The sequence below is a fragment of the Nomia melanderi genome, chromosome 10 (genome assembly GCF_051020985.1).
Source record: "Nomia melanderi isolate GNS246 chromosome 10, iyNomMela1, whole genome shotgun sequence".
Taxonomy (NCBI): Eukaryota; Metazoa; Arthropoda; class Insecta; order Hymenoptera; family Halictidae; genus Nomia; species Nomia melanderi.
Window position 1 is genome coordinate 6,035,604 of NC_135008.1, and position 21,478 is coordinate 6,057,081.

At 49.7% G+C, this 21,478-nt stretch overlaps 1 protein-coding gene across 10 annotated transcripts in view; it reads left to right on the forward strand.

The window, feature by feature from the left end:
* kug (FAT atypical cadherin kugelei) overlaps positions 1–21,478 on the forward strand; it is a 424,350-nt gene that overhangs the window by 120,960 nt on the left and 281,912 nt on the right. For all 10 annotated transcript variants that reach the window (XM_076371210.1, XM_076371212.1, XM_076371216.1 and 7 more), the window contains one exon: positions 20,032–20,961. In XM_076371210.1, the coding sequence (XP_076227325.1) occupies positions 20,150–20,961 (812 nt within the window). In that variant the 5' untranslated portion in view covers positions 20,032–20,149. The remainder of the gene's footprint in view (positions 1–20,031; positions 20,962–21,478) is intronic.

A 21,478-nucleotide genomic window follows, 5' to 3' on the forward strand; every position in this document is an offset into this window, starting at 1 on the left:
ATGTATCGCGCGCGCGCTCTTCGGCGGCAACACTTTGTGATCCCCGATTATATCCGCTTTATCGAAGAATAATTGCGACCGAGAATATTGACCGTGCAGGATTACGAATGGGCCGGCGACCAGACAAAATGCGCGAACGCCGCTTCCACCTTCCGACCTATTTATCGAGCGGAGAATTCGATTCCCGGCGCACGGCTATTTTCAATAATATGCCCGGATTGAACGTCGAGCCCGGTTTTACGCGCGATCATCGCTGAACGATTGTAATATCCCAGTGATAGTTCATTTCCATTCACAATTACCCGACGCGAAACTATGCTAGAAATAGACTGTCCGCCGATGGAGTTGGATTCCGCTTCGGGATCGCCGGGATGCGCTGTAAAATGGAGAATTGGCTGGAATCTGGTTTGTCGCGATGGAAGTTCCCGTAGCGCTTGTCCCGCGCGCAACGAAACGGTATCGCGTCGCCGGCGCCGATTAACGCGGACAATCCGCGAGAGTGGATTTGCGTTAAAAATCGCGCGTTGCAATTTGTACAGTTCCTTCGGCGACTTATTAGCTAAAAGTGACCTGCCTCCGTTGAATTACCGCCGGCCATTACTTGCGTATTAAACGATCGCGGCCAGTTTCTGGGTCGCATCTGATGAACCATTAAATTGAATCTCGGGGTAAAAATAATACTCATCGTTCCTAATTCGGCACGGACGCGCCGCGGAGAAATTATGCGGCAGCTGCCGCCGCGTAAATATATATAATTGTGACCACGCAAATGGTCCCGGGGCCGGAAGTAATGACGGTGCCCCGGCTTTGTTAATAATCCTCCTTCGGCGCTCCCGCGCGTCTTTCCTCGCCGGTCGAAATCGTCGGTTACGATCGCGCTCGGTCCACGGGGTTCCTCCTTTTTCCGCAGGCTCGAAAGTGCGACTAATTTCAACTCGAACGCCGCTGATCGACCGACGATTTTTAAGCGCTCCTCGCTTTTTACTCTTAATTCGCCGCTCGGCTCGTACCCCTCCCCGACGTTCGAAAATAATGCCGATCATTACGAGCACGCACGTCGTTATGCTTAAACGTTGTTTCAAATTTACTCGCTATTCTGCTGCTCCACGAGATTCTCGATCTAATTCGTTACATTAACTTTGAAATTGGACAGGAGCTGGTAAGAATCGTCTTTCGTTACTTCGACTTTGCTTTCTGAATCCCGTTAGATAAGGTTCAAACATAGGGGAAACGAAAAGTAGACGTTCTATACATTCTCAGGAGTCCGCAACGATTCCGTGTTCTATAAATCAGATGAAACTCGCGAAGGGTATTCCCCTTTCGCGCGACTAACCCGGAAATAATTTTCATTCCGAGGACGAGAGGCAACGTCGAGCCGATGATAGCATACAAAAAGGGTCCCGGGCATTGTCTGTATAGCGGGGGCGCTAGAAAAATGCCGGCGGTGCGCCTCGAATTACGCCAAATCCTATCCCGGCGAAAAGCGGGAAATTGAAAAATGATAGACGCGTCCCGCCGCCGGGGTTGGATGTTGGGGCCGCAGGAATTTAATATCCCGGTGTACCTGCGACCCTCCGATACCTCCGGCTCGCTTTCTACTGGTAAAACTTCCGGTACACGTTAGCCGAAGGCCACGGATCACGGGAGTAGCTTCACCGTGTATCGTCATCAAATTTATATTTCACCGGTTGACAGAGGGCCAGCAGGTGCCCGCGTCGTCGATAGCGGTATTGGTTCGCGCGAGCGCGAGACGGCAATCATTATAAATAACTTAGCCGGGAAACGACGGGGAGGGGGACATAAAGAGCAACGTCACGGCGGCACAATGGGGTTTCGCGAGGGGAAACGCCGGCGATAAATAACCGGGCAATAATAAAAAGGGAACGGATCTCGTGGAGGAACGCCGTCTATTTCTCCGCGAAACGGAACGAATCGTGTATTAGCCGCGGACAATGCGTTTAGGGCGAAATCGAGCCCGCCGGTTCGGGCTATCGCTGTTCGGCCGGGGCAACCCGCTCGGAAAATCGGCGTGCCCGGTGGAAACAATGACTCACCGCGCGACCAATTGGATTTCGGACGGGATTGGCGTGTCTGATCGAAAGAATGGCTGTAACTTCTCGCTAGACATTTGACACCGCGACCAATGGATTCGTTCGATCGTCGAATTTCGGGGATCGCGTCCCGCGGTTGCCGTTTCACCGAGGAAATGACTGGGCGACGCGTTGACTATGGTCAGCGACGATCGGATCTTTTTAAATTAGAAACGGTAGTGGATTGATGATCGGTGGAAATGTTTAGGAATGACTAGACGATATTGTATCTTGAGAATTATTTTAACACGTTCGTTAGCGTCACTTATTTGTGACGGGCGCAATCTTATATTTTACATAAAGCAAATGAAATTGATCTTATAGCTATTGTTATTTAAAATTATAAGTAACTCGTTTCAGTTTCATTGTTTCGATATTTTCTTTAGATTTATTTGATTGGATAAGACATTACGATTGAGGACCTCACCGAGATAAATGCTGGTAGCAATCGTGTTAAATTGAGTTCCACGAGATTCTCAATCTAATTCGTTACATTAACTTTGAAATTAGACAGGAACTCAAAAGATTCGTCTTCCGTTACTTCGACTTTGCTTTCTGAAGCCCACTGCGTTAGATAAGGTTCGAACATAGGGGAAACGAAAAGTAGACGTTTCACGTTAAATTGAGTTTAAGCCATTTGTCCCAGTGGTTGACTCTACCAAATGAAAAATAGAAAGACTAGAATACTGAAATGTTCGGGTTCGAAAAATCTGAGAAAATTCGGAAAGCGAAGTTAGCCGGACAAACGCCTCGTGTATCTTTGCTACGAAGGAATAAGTAATAGTATTCGGAACGCTTAGAGACCTCGTGGCAGTGAACGTGTTAACGAGAAGCGATAAAAGCGGAGAAATAATCGTGCACTTGGCCGAAATAGTTCGGCGCCTTTCAAAGAGCCCCGTCGGTCTGTTTGTCCCCGATATCGAGTTTATTCTAGCATCGGGCGAAAGCCGCGCTCGCTCGCAGGACAAAGGGAATTCGAGGTCGGATTTAATTATTCTCGAACGGAGCTAATGAACTTGCCGGAATTAATTGACCGGGTTATTTGAATCGCGCGGCGGAAAGGTGGAAAAAGTTGAATGGTAACTTGGCCGGAATATAATTGCTCCTAGCCGGCGCATACTTACGAGTTATATTCAGAATCGGAACGGTCCGCTACGAAGGTAACGAGTTCGTTTTAAGTTCATCAGACCGGCCGGGTTCTAATTACGTCTCCGGGAAGGAATTGAATATGCATCGACGATGTTTCCCGTTCTAATTAAGCAAAGTCTGATCGCCGTTCATTCTACAAGAATTTATATTTCGTGGACAATTTCAGCCCTCCTCTCGTAGATTACAGCTTTTGTGTTCCTCCATTGGCAGATTCGGTCTACGACACTCTATTTAACCCGAGGATTATATAAACTATCCGAAACATTCAGCGGAGGAAGCTGAATTGTATATCGAACTGTTGAATCCTAGAGAAAAAGAGAATTACCTAATTACTTGTTATTCGAGTAATTGACCCTTTGCACTCGGAAGTATTTCGTTAGAAATATTTAACATTTTCTAACTAGACAGACTATATTTTTGGAAATTAACTCGAAGAGAAATCGCAAGTGAATTGAGAAACGAAGCTCTTTTATCCCAATACTTCAATATTCAACATTGAATATCAAATTTTATAGTTCTACCACATGAAATCAAGTGGTAGAGAGTCACCTCTCGAGTGCAAAGGGTTAACACGAACGCTCGGTGGCCACCGACCCAAATCACATTACTCTAATCCACTCAACCGAACAATAATTATTCGCAACCTTATCTCCATTAGCTTCAACAGGATAAACGTGCAACAATGATAACGCGAACTTAACTAGATAATTCAATATACCTTCTTCGTTTCGTGTATTTCGTGAAATCGTTCAGATTCAACGCGCCAAATTATTCGTCACTTCCATTAAAATCCCGGGTATCCCCGTTAATTCTGTCAGAAACAAAGAGCAACTTCCATTACACATTTTCATCAGCGTGAATCACTCGGAACGGTACCCAACGAGGTTACACGAATTAACACGGAGCGTAACAGTGTTTGCCGCAGACAGCGAACGTTTAATTTCAGAATAAAAATTCCATCGCCAAGATACGCGGAACATTCCCGATGAAGGTTTCTCTCTTCAGACCTGTTTTTATTATAATCTGCGGAAAAAATCACGCGAGCGAGGAACGGTCGACGAGAGAAGGAGAGAGAGAGAGAGAGACGAAAGTTCATTCTGACAAAAGACCAGTCGCGGATGACGAACAGCCGCTCTCGCTGCACCTACACACTGGCCGGCCGGCGTGCACCGCGGCCGCACACCTGTATTTACCTGCGCCCGGCACGATGTGCGGGCATCCCATCTAGCCGGGAGCATATATCTGGAAACCGAGATTCTAGCTGCCTTTTTGCCGACCCCTTAAAGCGGAACGCCTGAAACAACGTCGGTTCCGGCTCGCGCAGCTACTCCGTTCCGAAACGAGACTCCGAATCCTACCTCGAGAACAGGGGAAAAAAGTGCTGTTTCCGAAAGGTCGCAAGCGATATCCCGTCCCGCGCGACTCGGAATATTTCGTTAAGGCGCTGCGCGGGGGACAGGGGCGCTCTTACGGGGGAAACTTGCTCGATAATGCAGAAAGTCTGATTCCTCGGGAACCTCGGCGCGCCGAGGGACACTCGAATATCGGGAAACTTTTATTCTCATTCTCTTCCCGTATCGCGTATAGACTCCCGCCCGTAGCCGTGAGCTCGCGCTGATTCGAACGCCGGAATTCAACGCCGCAATTCATTTTCTCGTGCGCCGGTCGTTCTATTTTTGCCGGCTAAACTTCATCGTGTACCGTACGCGCGCGAACGAGAACCGTTGCCGGGGGAAAATATTTCGCATTTTTGTTACGCATTGAATATAATAGCGAAGTTTCCCCGGCGAGCGCGGTTTTTCCGTGCGAGCCTCGTCTCGTTCGCGGGGCGATCGATGGAAATGAGACTGATAATAAAATATTCATTAAGGAAAACGAAGAGACGGGTACTCGGGGAATGAACGGATTAAACGGGGAACAAACACGGGAGGAGGAGGGAGTATGGAAGAAAAAGGAGGTCGAAAATGTAGATTCTATTTAAATAAGTAATACGATCGGCCGCGGGCTGTCTGGGGAAACCAATTGACCGGAGTTTTCCGGTTGCCTGGGTTCGTTTATTCGCCCGCTGAGTAACCCGTCGTTCAAAGGGGCACGCGCGATACATCTCGAAGGGGTTTCTTGCGCAACCGGCGCGCCGGCGGACGCCAATCGGAACAAAAGCAGGATCCGTGATGGATTCGCTCGATTACTTTCGAAGGAACCAGCCTCGGAGAGATGGGCCCCGGGGCGGTCCCATTTTCGAAATGGACGCGCGCCACGGTCTTTTTCAATTTCGAGCGGATCCGGCCGTCTACGTCATCCCGACCGGCCGGCTGGGAAATACGCGTCGATTTACGTGCAAATTACAGCTCGTTGTTTCCCGGCAAGGTTCGCCACGGGCTTTCCAATCGGCGGAGCGCAGAGAACGGCTTCGCGGTCGAAACCTCGTCCCGGAAATTGCAATGTATCCGGCCGGTCGGCCTGGCCAGACCGGCTCGGTGAAGTTGCCGAACACGAGTGCGCACCGCGCGAAAGTAATTAAAGCTTTCGTGCTTCCGGCCCATCGCCGCGCAAATTTGTTGCGCCAGTCGCTCGCTGTGCCGCGTACGATCGCCGGGCTGCCTGCTAGACGGTGCTAAAGGCCTTTCGAACTTCGGTATTGGCTTTGAATTTAAAAGAAAACGCCGCCGATCTTCGGATTAGTTGGCGATCGAGTTTAATCGAGTTTCGAGTAACACGGGAACGGATTGCAGGGACGGACCATTAATCTTTTCCTTGTTTTAACGCGTTCAATGCGAATTATTATAGTTCACTCAGTTAAACGATGATCGTTTGAAAACATTTGTATGAATCATGCCTAATGCGGTGACATTCAGCCATACATGCGATAATAATTCAATCAAACGATTGAATATTATATTTTTTCACTTTGTGTGTTTTTCTCTATGAAGTGCGGCATTCAACGTGTTAAAGAATAAACTGCGAAATATCACTTGATATTGTGTTCCTAAATTCTCGTGAGAATTACGTGGTAGATTTCAGTCGTCTTTGATTAATATCAGACGAGAACTTGTTTGTATTTTACGATACAGTGATATAAACGAAACAAATGTTTTTAATTAATTCCATCATCCAGTGCTTCATTTCCATGGTTTCCTTTGTGTATACACGTAGAGCATCTAACACGGTTTTCAATAACATAGAACGAAACCATTGCATTCGTATAACTTTTAATTACGAGTCTCCTATTACGAGAATGATATCGCCAGTGTCCGGTCTTATTTTCAATGCCTGTTCCACGGTGCTAGACGAATGGTTAAATTTATTCTATATAAGTACACGTATTTCACGTCTCCTTTTACCGGAAGGTTATTTCCGAATGGATTTCTGCCGCGCAACAAATCCTCGGCGTTAATATTAATAATATTATTGCTTTCCAATTGAAACGGATTGCACGCCCGCGCGGCCCATAAGCTTTTTCGACGCAGGCTATTTAATATCGCATCCCCAGCCCGTCGATGTATTGGATCACGGTTAATCCCGCCGGGTGATCCCCTGTAAATTCTCGCGATTGTCCCGCGAACAATTTTTTTATTTGTAATTCCATTCGCGGAATGCATTCCAGCGAAAAGCTTTCGAGCGCGAGGCAACGCGAAAGTCGAAAGTAACTTCCATATTGTCGGTGCGTCGATGATACAAACACGTCGGTCGGTTAATTGATTGTTCCGCTTGTTATTCCGAATTTCATTTCCCAAAGAAACCTCGGGAAGTCGAGTGCTCAACCTTCCGAAGGGTTAACGTTTCAATTTACCGTGACAATCGGCTCCCCGTCGCCGGCGGGTGGCAGTCCGGGACGCGCGGGCTCGAGGGTTCGACGTCGGTTTATCGATGGTAACGGGATTTCCGCGGAAATTCGATTCATACAAGTTACACGTCTCGTTTGCATAATTATCCGCGTCGGCGGCGTTATGAAGTTATGACGGCCAAGTCGAGAAGAACTGCTCGCCGGCTACGAGATATCGATTTAACGAGCCCGGAGACCGTAGACGCGAAGCCAGACACGTCTGCCCACCCTCGCCGCGTCGGGGTATCGTTTAAACTGGAGCGAAGCCCTTCGCCGGCGTCTTTAACCGGAATTTGGTCGCCGAGGAGAAGGCGAACAACCTCGGGGCTCGGTTCATTTATTTCCCCGGTACGTGTTCCGCCTCGGCGCGAGACTCGTTCGGGGATTCGTCCGCGGGAAAATAAAAAAAATACGAACCTTGACAAACACCCTCGGCCTACGGTCGACCTTTTGTTTGGTCACGGGATTGGACCGTAGATTGTTTCCTGTAGACCTCGGTGACCAAAATTCCTGGACGGTTCTTGCAGCGTTTTTTTCATTTTTCGGATGGACCGCTGTATAGAAGGTCGAGGAAGAATTGTTTGAATACGAGGTTGAATGTGTGTGTGTGTATTGGCTCGCAACGGGATTCGAAAATTGGGGAACGGTATGGAATATTTTCGTTTAATTATCATCGTCTGAATTGATAGGTACTAACTTTAAGTTTAATTTTCAAATATGTGGGAATGGATGTATTTGAGTGATGAATGTGTGTGCAATAGATGAACGCGACTGTGTGTGTGAGCGCGTTTTGAATGAATGTTCAAAGCGTTGGAATATTCTAGATTATATTGATTTTCTCCATATGTTAATAATGTTCTTTTTTTCAAGAATCTAGAATATTCGAAATATATGCGAAGTTAATGCATGGTGATGAAAGAATGCTCTAGAAAGTGTGCGAGTGAGACAAGAGCATCTGAGTATGTAAATAGTGTGTGCGTTGTTTAATTTAGTTAGTGTTTCATTGTGAGCTGTGATGAAATAATTATACTGTTTCAAATAAAATTCTCTTTCTCCTACAAATATAAAGTGAAAATATGGCTGAATGTTAGGATCCAACGTTGCATTTTGTACTAGTTCATTGTTTCGTATAATAAGAATTCGCGATGCATTTTTTAGAAACTTAAGTATCGCGTTGTATAAGGATAAACCGTGTTTACAGTCATCGTATAGCGGCCGGATAGCGAGGCAAATGATTTTCGTAGTCCTCGTTTAGATTCTGCGTATTACAGTAATTTGATTTCGATTCCGAATAGTTCCAAGTATTGGGAAACACGCACGGGAGTGCATACGGAAGCGGATGGAACCAATTGAACTTTCAATTGACTGAGTATCCCAATTAGGCACGGTTGTTTTCGTTAATTTCTAAAAGGATAAAGCATTATCGAGTCCGGATAGAGAGTCGCGATTCGCCAGAGAAATTCGGTTTAACCTTAACGAAGTATCGGAGCGAAAATTAATTAATTCGTCGGTCTATTTTCAAACGTAACATCTATGGGATCCCCGGTTCGACTTCCCGGAACAGAGAAATTGTATCAATTACCGGAGAAATCCGTGGTGTCTATTTTCTCAGTAAATTGAGTTACTCGGGGGATTCTCGTTGAATACACGCCGTTACACAGGAACGAGCAACATCGGAGTTGTTCGTAGAAGCACGGGCCAAGAGTTCGCAACTCCGACGCCGTCGCGCGAACCTGAAATCTTAACGCAATACCATGGAAATTCGTTTCGCGTCCCACGAAAGAAAGAGCATCCAATATCGGCCGCTCCGAGCGATCGTCGTCGTAGATCGCCTCTCTGTGCCGTTAGCTTTTTATAATCCGTCTCATTAGTACCATTAGAAGGCCAGGTTAAAAGCGATTCGCGTGCAGCCGGTCTTTAATCACAATTAGCGCCGGTTTCATTGCGCCGCTCGAGTTACGTCGGTGCGCCCAAAAACGCCGTTTTATCGAGTAGACGGGAAAGTGATGCCGGCGTTCCGTTGCCGTCGGGTCAGATTATTTTTTATTAATAGTCAATTAATGGGTAAGAATCTCAATAAAACAGCGGAGTACGATCCAGCGCGAAGCGCGCGGGCTTTGTATAATCGATTGAACGGAACAATTACGGCCTAGTAAATTCACTTATGCATCCATAAAATCGAGATAAATTCCACGCCGGCCCGATATTCCGATTGCGAACGGCCGCTCGACAACACTCGCGATCTCGGCCGGCCGCGCGGGGGCAACCGATCGACCGACCAATCATCTCTATTAACTCCGCGCCTTCAGCGCGAACGTTTCCATCGGTCGTCGTTTTTCGCCCCGCCGCCCCGCCCCCGCCGCGCCCTTCGCTGTCCGCCAGTTCGACGAATCGAATCGGCGATCCTGTCAATTTTAATATGAATCACATTTTAAATCGCGGGACAAGCAATAAATTTGATTTGCCACGCGTAAGAATCGCCGACGAGTTATTGCCGCGTCGCGTCCCGCCGATAACGACGGGATATTTTTAGCTTAATGGAACGGGCAAATGTTTCCCGTTCGGAAACAATATTATTTTTCGAGCGAACGATTTCCCCCGCTTATCGACCCGGCCGGTCTTTCCAGTTTGACAGTGTAATCACGTCGAAAATGGCGGGAATCAAAAACGATTTTTTTTCGATCGGACCCTCGAGTCACGGCGCGAAGCTAGTTCGCACGAAAAATGAATCGCTAAAACTATGTAATTAAGTTTTACCGTGAAAAGCGTGGCGTTTGTGGAAATTCAATTCGAAGCTGTATTTTAGTGGGGGGAAAAGGGAAAGGAGTGTTCACGTCGGAACGAGCGTGAATGCGCAATTTAATTTGCCCGGTGGAAACGGAAAGGGGGTGTTCGCGCCGCGGAGAAAGTGCCGGGAAATTCTAAACAGGGAAAGGTAGAAAGCTTCTTTGCAGCGCTTGTTTGATACTCGTTAGACAGCGGGGACAACGGGTAATTAAGTCCCCCGTGGGGAGGACGAGCAGTTACCGAGTCGATTAATGTCCGTCCGCGATTCCAGTGTCCACCGTCCTGTTAATTACCGGCAACAAAACTCAAGGCGAGGTGAAATTGCTCTTTCGACGTTTTATGATCGGCAACCCTGGCCCGGCCCGGCCCGGGATGGAGGACTCGCCGGTGGAAACTCGGAATTCCATCTCGGCCGTATCGCGGCGCGCTGATATTATCGTCGCGAAAGGAACCCGCAGTCCTTCGGGAAGTTTTGTCCCGCGATTAACAGAAAGCGGCTCGCCCTAGCGTAATTACGGACTTCGGAAACGCCGCGACCGGTTAATGGATCCGATCGGAACGTCTGGTCCGGCGGAACCGTCAAGGTTGCTCGGCGGGAATATTCATTGGATCGGGAAGGATACGGAATCGATGGATGTTTAAATTACCGCGTACCCTTGGCTCGATTATCGTTCGATTTTGCTTCACCTTGTAGACGAAGGAATGCTCGGCTTCGCGTCTATAATCGTTGATACCGTGGGGATCGCTGGCGACGAACTAAATCAGATCACTGTAATTCGCTGAACTTTTATTTGAAAGCTTTTCTGTATTGTGTATGATACCATACAATGCTTGCTCGTTACGATGAGATACAACGGGGACATGAATCTTGATAATAAATGGATCGAAACTCCGGGAGTATTAAATATTTAAATCCAGTATCTTCGGGAACTGGAGAAAAGCTTGATGGAATGAGGAATAATTTATATAAGCGTATTTTTATATCCTCCGACGATCGACTGGCAGGCAAACAACCGTGCTTGTTAATTCTCTTTCGACGACGTTCGCGATCGCGCAGCGGAGAGCGTGAACGGGCGATATGACGCGTCGTTGGCGGAGACGGGCGTCTCTCCTGGATTGATTTAATCGTCAGCGACCATTTGTCAGGGGCGACGTTCGAATGCGGGTGGGCTTCGGGTCTTCCTGTGCCCTTCCTGCGGAACGCGCCCTTGTCTCTTCCCCGGGGAGCCAGGGACTCGATTAGGCCACTTATAGCTCGTTTGTCAATGCGATTGTTCCGCGCCGGCGTGCCCCGGACCCCCGGTACGCTCTGGGTCATTGGGTAGCGAGGAGGGTGAAGTTGTCAGCGGAACGGCAACTGGATTCGACCCTTTGTCTTCGGATTTCTTAACGCTGAAAGGTTCGTACTCGCGAATGGAATCTGGAATAACAATACGAACGATTAACGTCCCGCTTCTCCTTGCGATTAAAAGGTTCGACTGTTGGAGCACGGGCGCGAGAAAGAATCCCGATGCACCGAAAACACCGTGAACCCGTGCAGCGAGAGCAAACTCGATTATCCCCGGGGAACTGCTAAGAAGCTCGAAAGAGTGCGGAAACTGAGAAAAAAGGGAGGAGAGCCGACTAGAACGGGAACTTTTCCCCGCCACGGACGATCGATTTAAATACAAAATCTCGTTCCCGTGGACTGGAAGTTAACAGATTCTGGCAGACATAAAGAAAGGAAATCTCGAAGGACCGTATTATCGATCAGTCGGTATCCAGTCGCCGCGAAACTCGTTCCTATTGATATTAACAAGCGAGCGGGTCGAAACTTTTCATGGAACCGGGCTCGCCAGACAGCCGGCCAGCCAGCCTGTAGAAATCGGAGAAAATTTACGCGCAAGTTGACGTTGTCAGAGTAAAAGACGTGACTCGCTCGCTCGCTCGTTCTCTCGCTCTCCCGGCACCGAGCTTTTACGATTCGCAGATAACGAGGTATAACATGTCGGGTGTTTAAACCGACGTCGATTTTCACCGCGTAGATACGGGACGACGATAAAACGCGGTTCCCTGTAGCTGGCACGGAGGAGTCGCCGCAGCCAAATGATCGTAAACGAACGGAGTGTCCCCTCCGAGGCCTCGCGCGAATACCGGTGGCAGCCAACGGGAAAAGAAATTCCCGGAGACGGCAAAAATGCGCGCGGACTGTACCCGCTGGCGGGGGACGTAAGAAAATCGGCGGTGGTCACCCGTTGAATTTGCATTATTCGATTACTCGCTGTTCGAGGGTGTCGGCGGTTAGAGCGTCGCCTCTTCTGCTTTTCCATCGGTTGCACCTTTGTTTCTATTAACCACAAAGGAAGGTTACGAAAAAACTACGCGCTCGTTTCAGTTTGAACAGTAGTTATGTACGCATTTCTCGAAAGTGCATACTTTCTTGAGAGTAACTGTGAGTTCGGCTACTTAATAGTGTCGCACGAGAAGCGTGTTACATGTTCTGGAGTAAAATTATGACACTTATTGTCGCGCTCAAGGCGGTATGCACTTTTGAGGAATATTCTCGAGAGGAACTCGCGATGGTTTTACTCTGAAATGGACAAGTACCCTAATGATCGCGTTTCCACGCGATCGTTCGATCCTCGTCCCTCCCGTTCGCATCCCTCGCACGCTCCGCCATTCGGCCGGCAGCCCCGCCACTTAAAGCCGAGCTGTCGCTCCGCGAGCGATGAAGTATCTGGGGCTTTCACGCGAATCTTCGGCGTCACGTGCAAACTTAAAACACTTAAGTAGAACCATTTTTGCCCGGCAGGCAGGCATCGGGAACTAGTTTTATAATTCGCGAGCACTCCCAGCTTTCACGCCCGGCGATTCGCTGCGCGGTGCACGTTCGCTTTTATCCGCGGCATAGATTAGGAAAAACCTGGGGTGTGTGGAAGATCGCTCGGTACCGATAGCGCGATTATAGAGAGCAGTGGACACGGTTACCTCTCACGCTGATTGCCAGACCGTCTTTCGCGGCGAGCCCGAAGTTTGCCACGCCTACTGTCGGCGAACCGTCGCGGCGAAAAGAAAGATTTTAGTAAAATCTTGTTAATGGAGTGATTAATTGATCGATCGTTGCGCCGGGAACGCGTGAAAAACGAAAGGCTCGCGTCAGTTGGCCTTTCCCGGGGATAGTCTGTCGGCCGAACGGTCGTCGGGAACGATGGAAAAAAGTATGAAAGTTTTCCTATTCCCTTTACCGTACCTCTGGCTATCGCACGGGGCTGGCTCGAAGTTGCCGTCGCGCGCGGAGAATAGCGTTAGCACGCTAGCGACGATCCTATTTCAACGGGGGAGACTTTCCGCGACGTCGAACGCGTTATCGAGCCCCAGCCGTTCGTATATTCATTTTCTCGGCCGGCTTTGTCGACAGCCGACACTTCGATCCGGTTGTCGAGCCCGGAGAGCGGAGACGTCGTTTTCTGTGTTTCCATCGGCGAGGGCCGACTGTCTGCTCGGATAATTAAAACGGAACGGGCTGACCTCCTTCCAATCCCCGAGCAACCTGAAACAATCGTCCGCGAGCGGCGTCGAACGCATTGTGCCAGTTTTATCTCATCCGACGGTAATACGGGGACGCGACGGCTGCCGGCTGCGTTGCGAGCCAGCCTGCCGGGGAGAGCCTTTTCACGCACTGGCCAACGCACAATGGAGTCTCGTCTCTGAACACCTTAAAGCGTGAATCCTTTCAGAAATAACTGTCGAGAAATAACGCGCGGTCTAGCTAACCGCCGCACCATCCATTATTCGCTTTATCGAGTAAACTCAAGTTTTCTGTTTCTACGTTCGGACGGTATCTCGCCGATCGACGAGTCGTGAAATATGATTTTCTGATACGTACAGTATAAATTATGGTGCCTGTCGAACCAGATATTCAGCGCAGACAATACATAGGCGAAGCTAAACTTTCCCACAGTGGATCTCGTCCAACGAACGTTTACCATAGATTTTATCGTATTATCCCTAGGAAAATTGACGCTCGTTCGACCATTTAAAAATAGTGTAATCGTATCGATGAAAATCGTTATAACCCTTCTACCGAACGCTGTTTGTAAAGTTCACTGTACGTAAGATCGTCGCGCTCCGTGAATGCAGCGTTAAACAATAGAGCCGCGCTGGTTTTACGTTAACGGTCTATCTTTTACTACGTGTATAACGTCCGTAGTTCCGACGAACGTCGCGTCAAATCCCGCAAGAAACCATTACCCGGCATGAACGACGGGATTAATCGGTCTGTTGCAATCCAGAATACGACGTCGTCGTACGCGTTGAAACTCGAAACACCTGGCAGCCCCGTAAAACCGATATTAAATCTCATTACGAGCGCCGGCGAGCCCAAAGGTCGCGTCGAAGACGCCGGCCGAGCGTTCCAGCGTGGGAAACGAAAGGGAACTGGACCAGAGCAGAGTTCCAGGAGACCTGCGTTACGTTGTCATCCTTGAGGCGGTGGCTATCCTCGCGTTCCACCGGTGGTATGCAGTCCCAGACTTATTTCGGTTCGCCCTTGGAACGATAATCACGAGCAGGAGGCGAGCAAGCTCTCTCTCTCCCTCTCCCTCCCTCTCTTTCTGTCGCGCACGCGATCGAGCCGTGAGATACCGTTTGATAAAAAGCAGCTCCTCTCGGTGCCTCTGCTCGCCGTAGGATACAAAAGGAGCCGAGCTAAACCGACGACACAACGCGCAGCGAAATCGTAAAGAGCGTTTATGCTACGAGGAAATCCACGGCGAGCATATGGCGAAGTTAGTCAAACGGTGCCGCGGACAGATGGCGAAATAATGGGTTTTCCGGGTGTAGCCTGGCGCGAGATAAAACGGGGATGCTCCAGCACGCGACGACTGCTTTGACGGAAGCACGGCTGCGACTGTAAACACATTATCCACCGGTTATTGAACGGTTTAATGGAGAATAGTAATCTGCGCCCGAAGGGTTTCTTAACGCCGGATTAACGGACACGTGAATTCGTTGCACACGGAATCGCCTAAACATCACTCGGCGCGTGTTCGCGTCGACTTTTATCGGCGCAGTCGCGCGAACATGAATAGAATAATCGGAACAATAGAATCAGCTGTGCAATAAATGTCTGCGAATCGATTGGTAATTAAATGTTCAATATCAATAGAAATTACGGGCCTGCATCGGCGGATCGTATCGGGGAACATAATCCGAGATTAGTGTTTGAAGACTGTTCGAAGGAACTTATTAGGTTCTCTCGCGTAAGATTATAACTCATTGAAAAGCCTATTAATAGTTATCCCGTGGATAATGGGTTTGTTCCGCGCAGGAAACGATTCTCGTCGCGGCGACGGGGAAAATCGCGGCTCGCCGCGAGAAACCACGCGTCTCGCGTAGTAACTTTCCTCGCCCGACCACCCTGTCGGCCGGTGATTCTTTTTTAGCGGCGCTATTTGCGGGCCACAGGCGGAAATAGCCCGATGCGCTCTCACGGAAGACTTCTTTTCCGGCGACTGAAATAATTGGAACGGGGACTAGAATCAAAATAAACCTCGAGTGCGACGCGGAATGTAAAAGGTATATTTAAACGGATTCTCCTTCGTTAGCGGCTCGGTTATTCAATGAATGAATGCTCGCGGCAGAAGCAGCCGCTACCCTGGTCCGGCAGCCAGTTCCAAGAAAGATCTAATTCCCTTATGTCCCATGCTTTCTCCTTCCTGTGTCCCACGGTGGACCGTCGAGGAACGATCCGACGAATGTTCTAAGTTCCATGGTCCTCCGCGCACCTCTTTTGTCCCGATTCAATGCTGTCCCCGGTTTCGCGGCTGCCCGGGCTCATTAGGCGAAGATCGTTTCTTCATCAAGCGGTATCGTCTTACTTAGACGACGCAAGTCCAGACTCAAGTTCACAGAGTATGCCAACGGTATAGGATGTTCATAGGCGGACACTGTTAACATGCGAGCCTCGCTGGCAACTGATTGCAGGTTACAAAGGTGATTCCCATTGTGGAATGTTATATCGAGCAACGGCGATCGCCGTCCGAAAACTTGTTGCTCGAAATCTCCGCATTATAATCCGTCGATCACGACGAGAACGAGTGGAAGATAGCGATACGCGATTAAAACGAATCCAACGTGAAGACGCTGGAAACGGCGTTCGAGCATCGATCGAGCGTCCGGACGCGCGCGTATCGCGGCGAATATTGTCGGCTCTGTTGACAGTGTCAGCACGTTAATCCGACAGCGTCACCGTGTACATCGACAGCCCGATATACCGGCGTTCACCTGTTAATCGGATTTACCTCGGAGTCGTACGCGCGGCTCGCGAAAAACCGACCGGTATCGGCGGCGTTTCGCGTCGCCCGGGATCGGTGTTATCGTTCTACGGCGGCCGGCCGGCCGGCACAGAAAAAAAGACCGGCCGCGACAACGATGGACGACGGTCGTCGTCGAAACTGGAAAAATTAATTCCACCGTTCGTCTCGCCCCGTCGTCCCGGGACCAGTCGTTCCGTAAACGAATGCGATCGCTCGTATTGTCCGGCTAAAATACCGACGGCGGTCCCGACCTGCATCGCTTTCATTCGTTTTCAGCGACCCCGCTGCCGGCTATTCCTCTTTCGCGCACGGCGAACGGAAATCGACCGAATTTTCGCGGCTTCCTACTTTCGACTCCGCCGAGAACCTTTCCATGTTCTGTCTCCTGGATAATAGGGGATGTAGCGTGCTTTACGATCGTAATTAACATCTTAACGCATTGCGTACCGGCTGATTTTCGGAAAACTGAATCGTGCGGGTGGCAATTTTTACTGAGGTCGACTTATATCGCTGTACATAGAAAAACTCAGATATACTGTTATATAATGTATTTTAAATGGATAATCAATTCGAATGAAATTTTATATTTTCTTCAATGCTGTGGTAATTAGCGAAGTTGCATGGTGTCTTTATATAAACAATTCGACTTATACTCGCCTTCATTTTTAAATCGAGTTTGGTTGACCTTTTCTAATATATTCTTGGATTGTTCTGTTAGAGTTTATGTTTATAATAGCCGATCGTTTTATTTTAATTACTCTGAGTTTGTAATGTTTAGATATAATGTGTCAGGAGTGCTTTTTTTATAGAAAATATACCGTTGATTCTCGTTGCTCGTTAATGGTGAAGTAGTTGAGTGGGACATCTAAAGTTCAACACTCTCGACTAGATTCGACGGAGGAGGTAGATCGATTTTGCCGTGATATTTTTACGTCTCGGTCAAAGGTCTCCCAGCGACGCCTGTTTCTACGGTTTTAGCCGCGAGCGGCAGTCTGGCCTCCAACTTCCGTCTAATTAGGACACTGTTGATACTTCGGAACCGGTCGCGAGTTTCTAGTTCTTTCCGTCGACGCGGCGTGAAAAATTTACTTTACGACTTCCTGTCATGTAACGCTCGCCTCGTTGTCGTCGCTGGGCAAATGCATTGTCTCGTTGACACTCCGACGCATTCCCTCGCGCCGTTCGTTCCGGTAACGATCCCGACAGTCGCAACGTTCAACCGCTTCTTTGAAACCCCACCGGGAACTCTATTATTCGTATTTTAATTAAATAACGTTTACAGCGTACAAAGAAGCACGTTAAAACGAAACTAGTACGAACCGCATTCAAGGAACGATTCCGGAATAACTCGGTGCCAGTTAGCCGGGGATTAAACAACAACTCCCATAAAATAACTTCAACATTGTAAGCTGTAATTTCCACCTTTTACAACCGCGATACCCAGTTGGGAACGTCTCCGGGATAATTGCCGATCCACGGCTCGCAGCTGAAGCGCTTAATACGCTTCGCGGCAGTCCGTTTACACGGCACTCGGTGTCGAAACGCACGACGGCCACCGAGCTCGGGGAACGTTGAGCAAGGTAGTCTCGGGCAAGAAGGCTGGTTCAAGGTTAGCGTACGCCGGCGACGAAACGCGAGTGTTCCGCGGCGCCAGCCAGACGCTTTCGCGAGGAACGCGCGCGCATGTTTCGCACGAAAATTGCACCGGAGTTGCGAGCGCGCGGTCGTTTGCACGGTTTCTTATTACGCCGGGTTTTCGAATCGGCACTACCGCTTTCTTGGCTCGTTTCCTCTCGAACGGGCCACGCGGAATCCGCGCGACGGGTATTTAGCGCGGCCGTTACCAGGCCTAAAAGTCGAATCGCGCCGGGAAACCCGACGCAGTTTGTTGTAATAACTACGCCTATATTCCCCGGCGGTTTTACGCGAGCCGAGCGGCGCACGGAGGAAGGAGAGAACGCTTCGCGATAATTAGCCGGTTTATCTTGAACGGTTTTTCCGCGAGCGGGGCCCCCGAGCACCGCCGTTACCGGCGCCCATTCTTCGAGTCGAGCTAAACGAACGAACGCCCCAGCTAGTTAGCTGAACACCTGTTAGAGAAACGAGACCGGAGACTGGAATCGCTTCTGGTTAAGCTGGAATAATTGATTATCCGATTAGTCCGGGCCGGATGGGATTAAAATACACTCGTTTCGTATTATTTGTCGGGCTCGTTCGATCACGCACAGAATTACCGGCGAATGATTCATTTCTGAGAGGGAAGATATATTCAGGTGCGCTCGGGATTAGCTTAATTGTAGGACGATGAACCCCGGGGTTGTGTTCGTTTGATAACCCGATGGAGTAACGCTATTATCGGGCGAATAATTGTAACTACATCTCGAGGGCGATTCACTTTTTGACGGACCCGGTTGAACAGCCGGGGGAGTTAAGTGGCGCGGGACACGCGAGTCTACTTCGACTGTTTGGATTCGAAGCGGAGCCCCGGCCGATCGATGCTCCGATAACACCGGTGCGCTCCGTAGTCGCGGAACAGATCGATGCGCGGCCGGATCGACGCGGACGATCGGGGAAACCCGGCTGATGAGAGCTCCAGTTTCGAGTGCAGCGAGTACCGATCGAGGGGCTTCGCTCGCAGCCGCTCGAAGATAGGCAAAATCGTGGCGTCCGTTATCGGATCCAATGTTTCGTACTGTTATCAGACTCCGCCACTGAAACTGTCACGCTCGAAATGATCGCTGGTCCTGTCGGATCCACTGTAAACCAAGCCAACACCTGCACGAACGCTCCCGTAATGGCGTTACCCTCCCCGGGTCCGTCGGCTTGAAATTTAGATCCGGTAGGTGTGTATGATCGATCGAATACTCGACACGCGAAAACTTCTGGATTAAATCTTCTTAGCCCCTCGCTGATGACTCTATGGGATTTCCCTTGTGTAGACGATCCGTCGATTAGATACGCTGCTACTACTGTTTACTCTGTTTTCACGATCAACTTTCGATAATCCCTACTTTCTATAGAGCAGCACTTTGGGTTATGCTTCCTGCTACTTAGCCTGCTCTGTTTTCTAATTCTAGACCTCCTCCTTTTGGTTCTCGTTATAAGACAGGTATACGCGTAAATATCGATCTTTACGAGCTAATATGAAATGTGTTTGGAAAGGAAGTATAAGAACGAAGGCTAGTTCAGGATTTTGTGAACGGGCAAGTCTAAAATATCCCGATCACCGGACCCCGTGAAGATCAATCACGATTTAATCCCGTGTATCGCCTCCACGGTAGATTCACTTTTCACCGAGTTCGGCGGAAGCCTCTGTCACTCGAAATTGCGACGTTATTTTCCGCGTGTTTAACAATTTTCGTTCGCGGTACGTATCCGATTGTTATCAATTACCGTCCAATATTGAATTTGTAAATTTCACCGTTTGCCAGCTGCGGGGGCAGAATTATGGCGTGTCGAAATCCGCGCGGCGCGTATCGATCGAGGCCCCGGTTCCAATACGCCCGAGACACCGAGGACCGTCGAACACGATCAGACTCAGACTTTCGGGTCCCGATTAGAATATGTATATTTAAAGCGATCCGAAACGGCGATGAACCCGTCGCGGCATCAGCTTCCGTTCCATAACGCGATCCTATCGAGTCAACGTTGTGTACGCGGCAGCCCGATAGAGGACCCCGTACACTCTGCCCCCGCCATCGGGCTTTCCTTAACCTCTTCGAGTAAGTCGTCCGCTCGTCACGCTCGATCGAGCGGAAGCCAGTGGCTGTCGTCAAGGATAACTCGGATTTAACAGCCACTTCATCCAGCTTTTCCAAATCGATCCCACCCGCAGCGACCGGGAAAAGCCAGCAGACTCTAACGTTCCTCCCCGTTCTGTTTTCAGCCGGCCGTGCTCCGAGAGGAATAGAAAGGGCGGAGAGGAAGAGGCCGGGTCCCCTCGCTCCGCCGGGGAAACGACGGATTTTTCTCGCAAAAACCACTGACGATGAGCTAGCGACACGATGCGGAGGATGAAGCAGCGCGTGCTGCTCGCCTGGCCATGGTTGTGGCTGTGGCTGTTCGCGGCCACAGCGGGTTCCCCGTCTTCCGACACGTTCGTATCGACCACGTTCTCCTCTTCGGCCGGCGTCAGCATCAGCGGCGGTGGCAGCAGCGGCGGCTCGGTGACCAAGCCGTTCAGCCCGGCCGTTCCGACGTCGACCTCCTCTTCGATCACCGAAGACCCATCGTTCCCGCCGAGCCGAGACTTCCGTTTCACCCAGCCGCTGTACAATGTCTCCATCCCCGAGAACTCGATCGGGAAGACGTACGTGGTCCCCGAGGAGAGGATGGGCATCAAGCTCGCGTCGCCGGACGCCAACCTCGACGTGAGGTTCCGCATAATGACCGGCGACAGGGACAAGTTCTTCAAAGCGGAGGAGCGCACCGTCGGTGATTTCTGTTTCCTCTTGATTCGGACTCGAACCGGGAACGTGGACGTGTTGAACCGCGAGAGGAAGGATCGTTACGTGCTCGAAGTGCGCGCGACCGCGACCAAGGGGGACGGCAGGAGCAGGGCGAGCGTCCTCGAGGCGGACACGACCGTCGTCGTGACCGTCCTGGACACGAACGATCTGAACCCCCTGTTCTATCCCACCGAGTACGAGGCGACCATAACCGAGGACACGCCCCTGCACCGCACCATACTCAGGGTAATAGCCGAGGACGCAGATCTCGGGAGGAACGGCGAGATTTATTACAGCTTCGCCGAGGAGACCGATCAGTTCGCCGTTCACCCGGTCAGTGGGGTAATCACGCTCACCAGGCCGCTCAGGTAGGTCCACGTAATAGAATTCTCCTGTTTCGCTTGATGATCCGCGCGGATCGTATCCACTCGACTCGTCTGCTCTCTTGGCTCTGATGAATATTGGCTGGGAGTTACGAAGGTCCGGCTGGCAGGATCTCTGATCGATTTAAGGAGAGGGCTCTGTTCTGTTTTCGGGGTTTTATTTCGATGAATGCGGAGATGCGAAACGGTTATTAACGCTTCGATAGCTAATTTTACGGTCCTACTCGTTTTTTCGTTCTTTCGGGTGACGCGTAGCTATTTCTCGATTAGGATCGCGTTGAATTTTTTTCGTGGAATTATATTCTTTTGTGGATTGTCTGGTTCGAGGGCGAGTTTAACTTCGCTGCGATCGTTTGGAATTAGATAATAGATATTTCTCGAATCGGTCATTTCTTTGGGAACGTTACGGCACCGTATACTCGAGTCTTTATTGTTCTTACGATGCTTAACGATAGTTTCAAAAGAAACGCAGGTCCGCGAAACGTTTTAATGTTACAGCGGA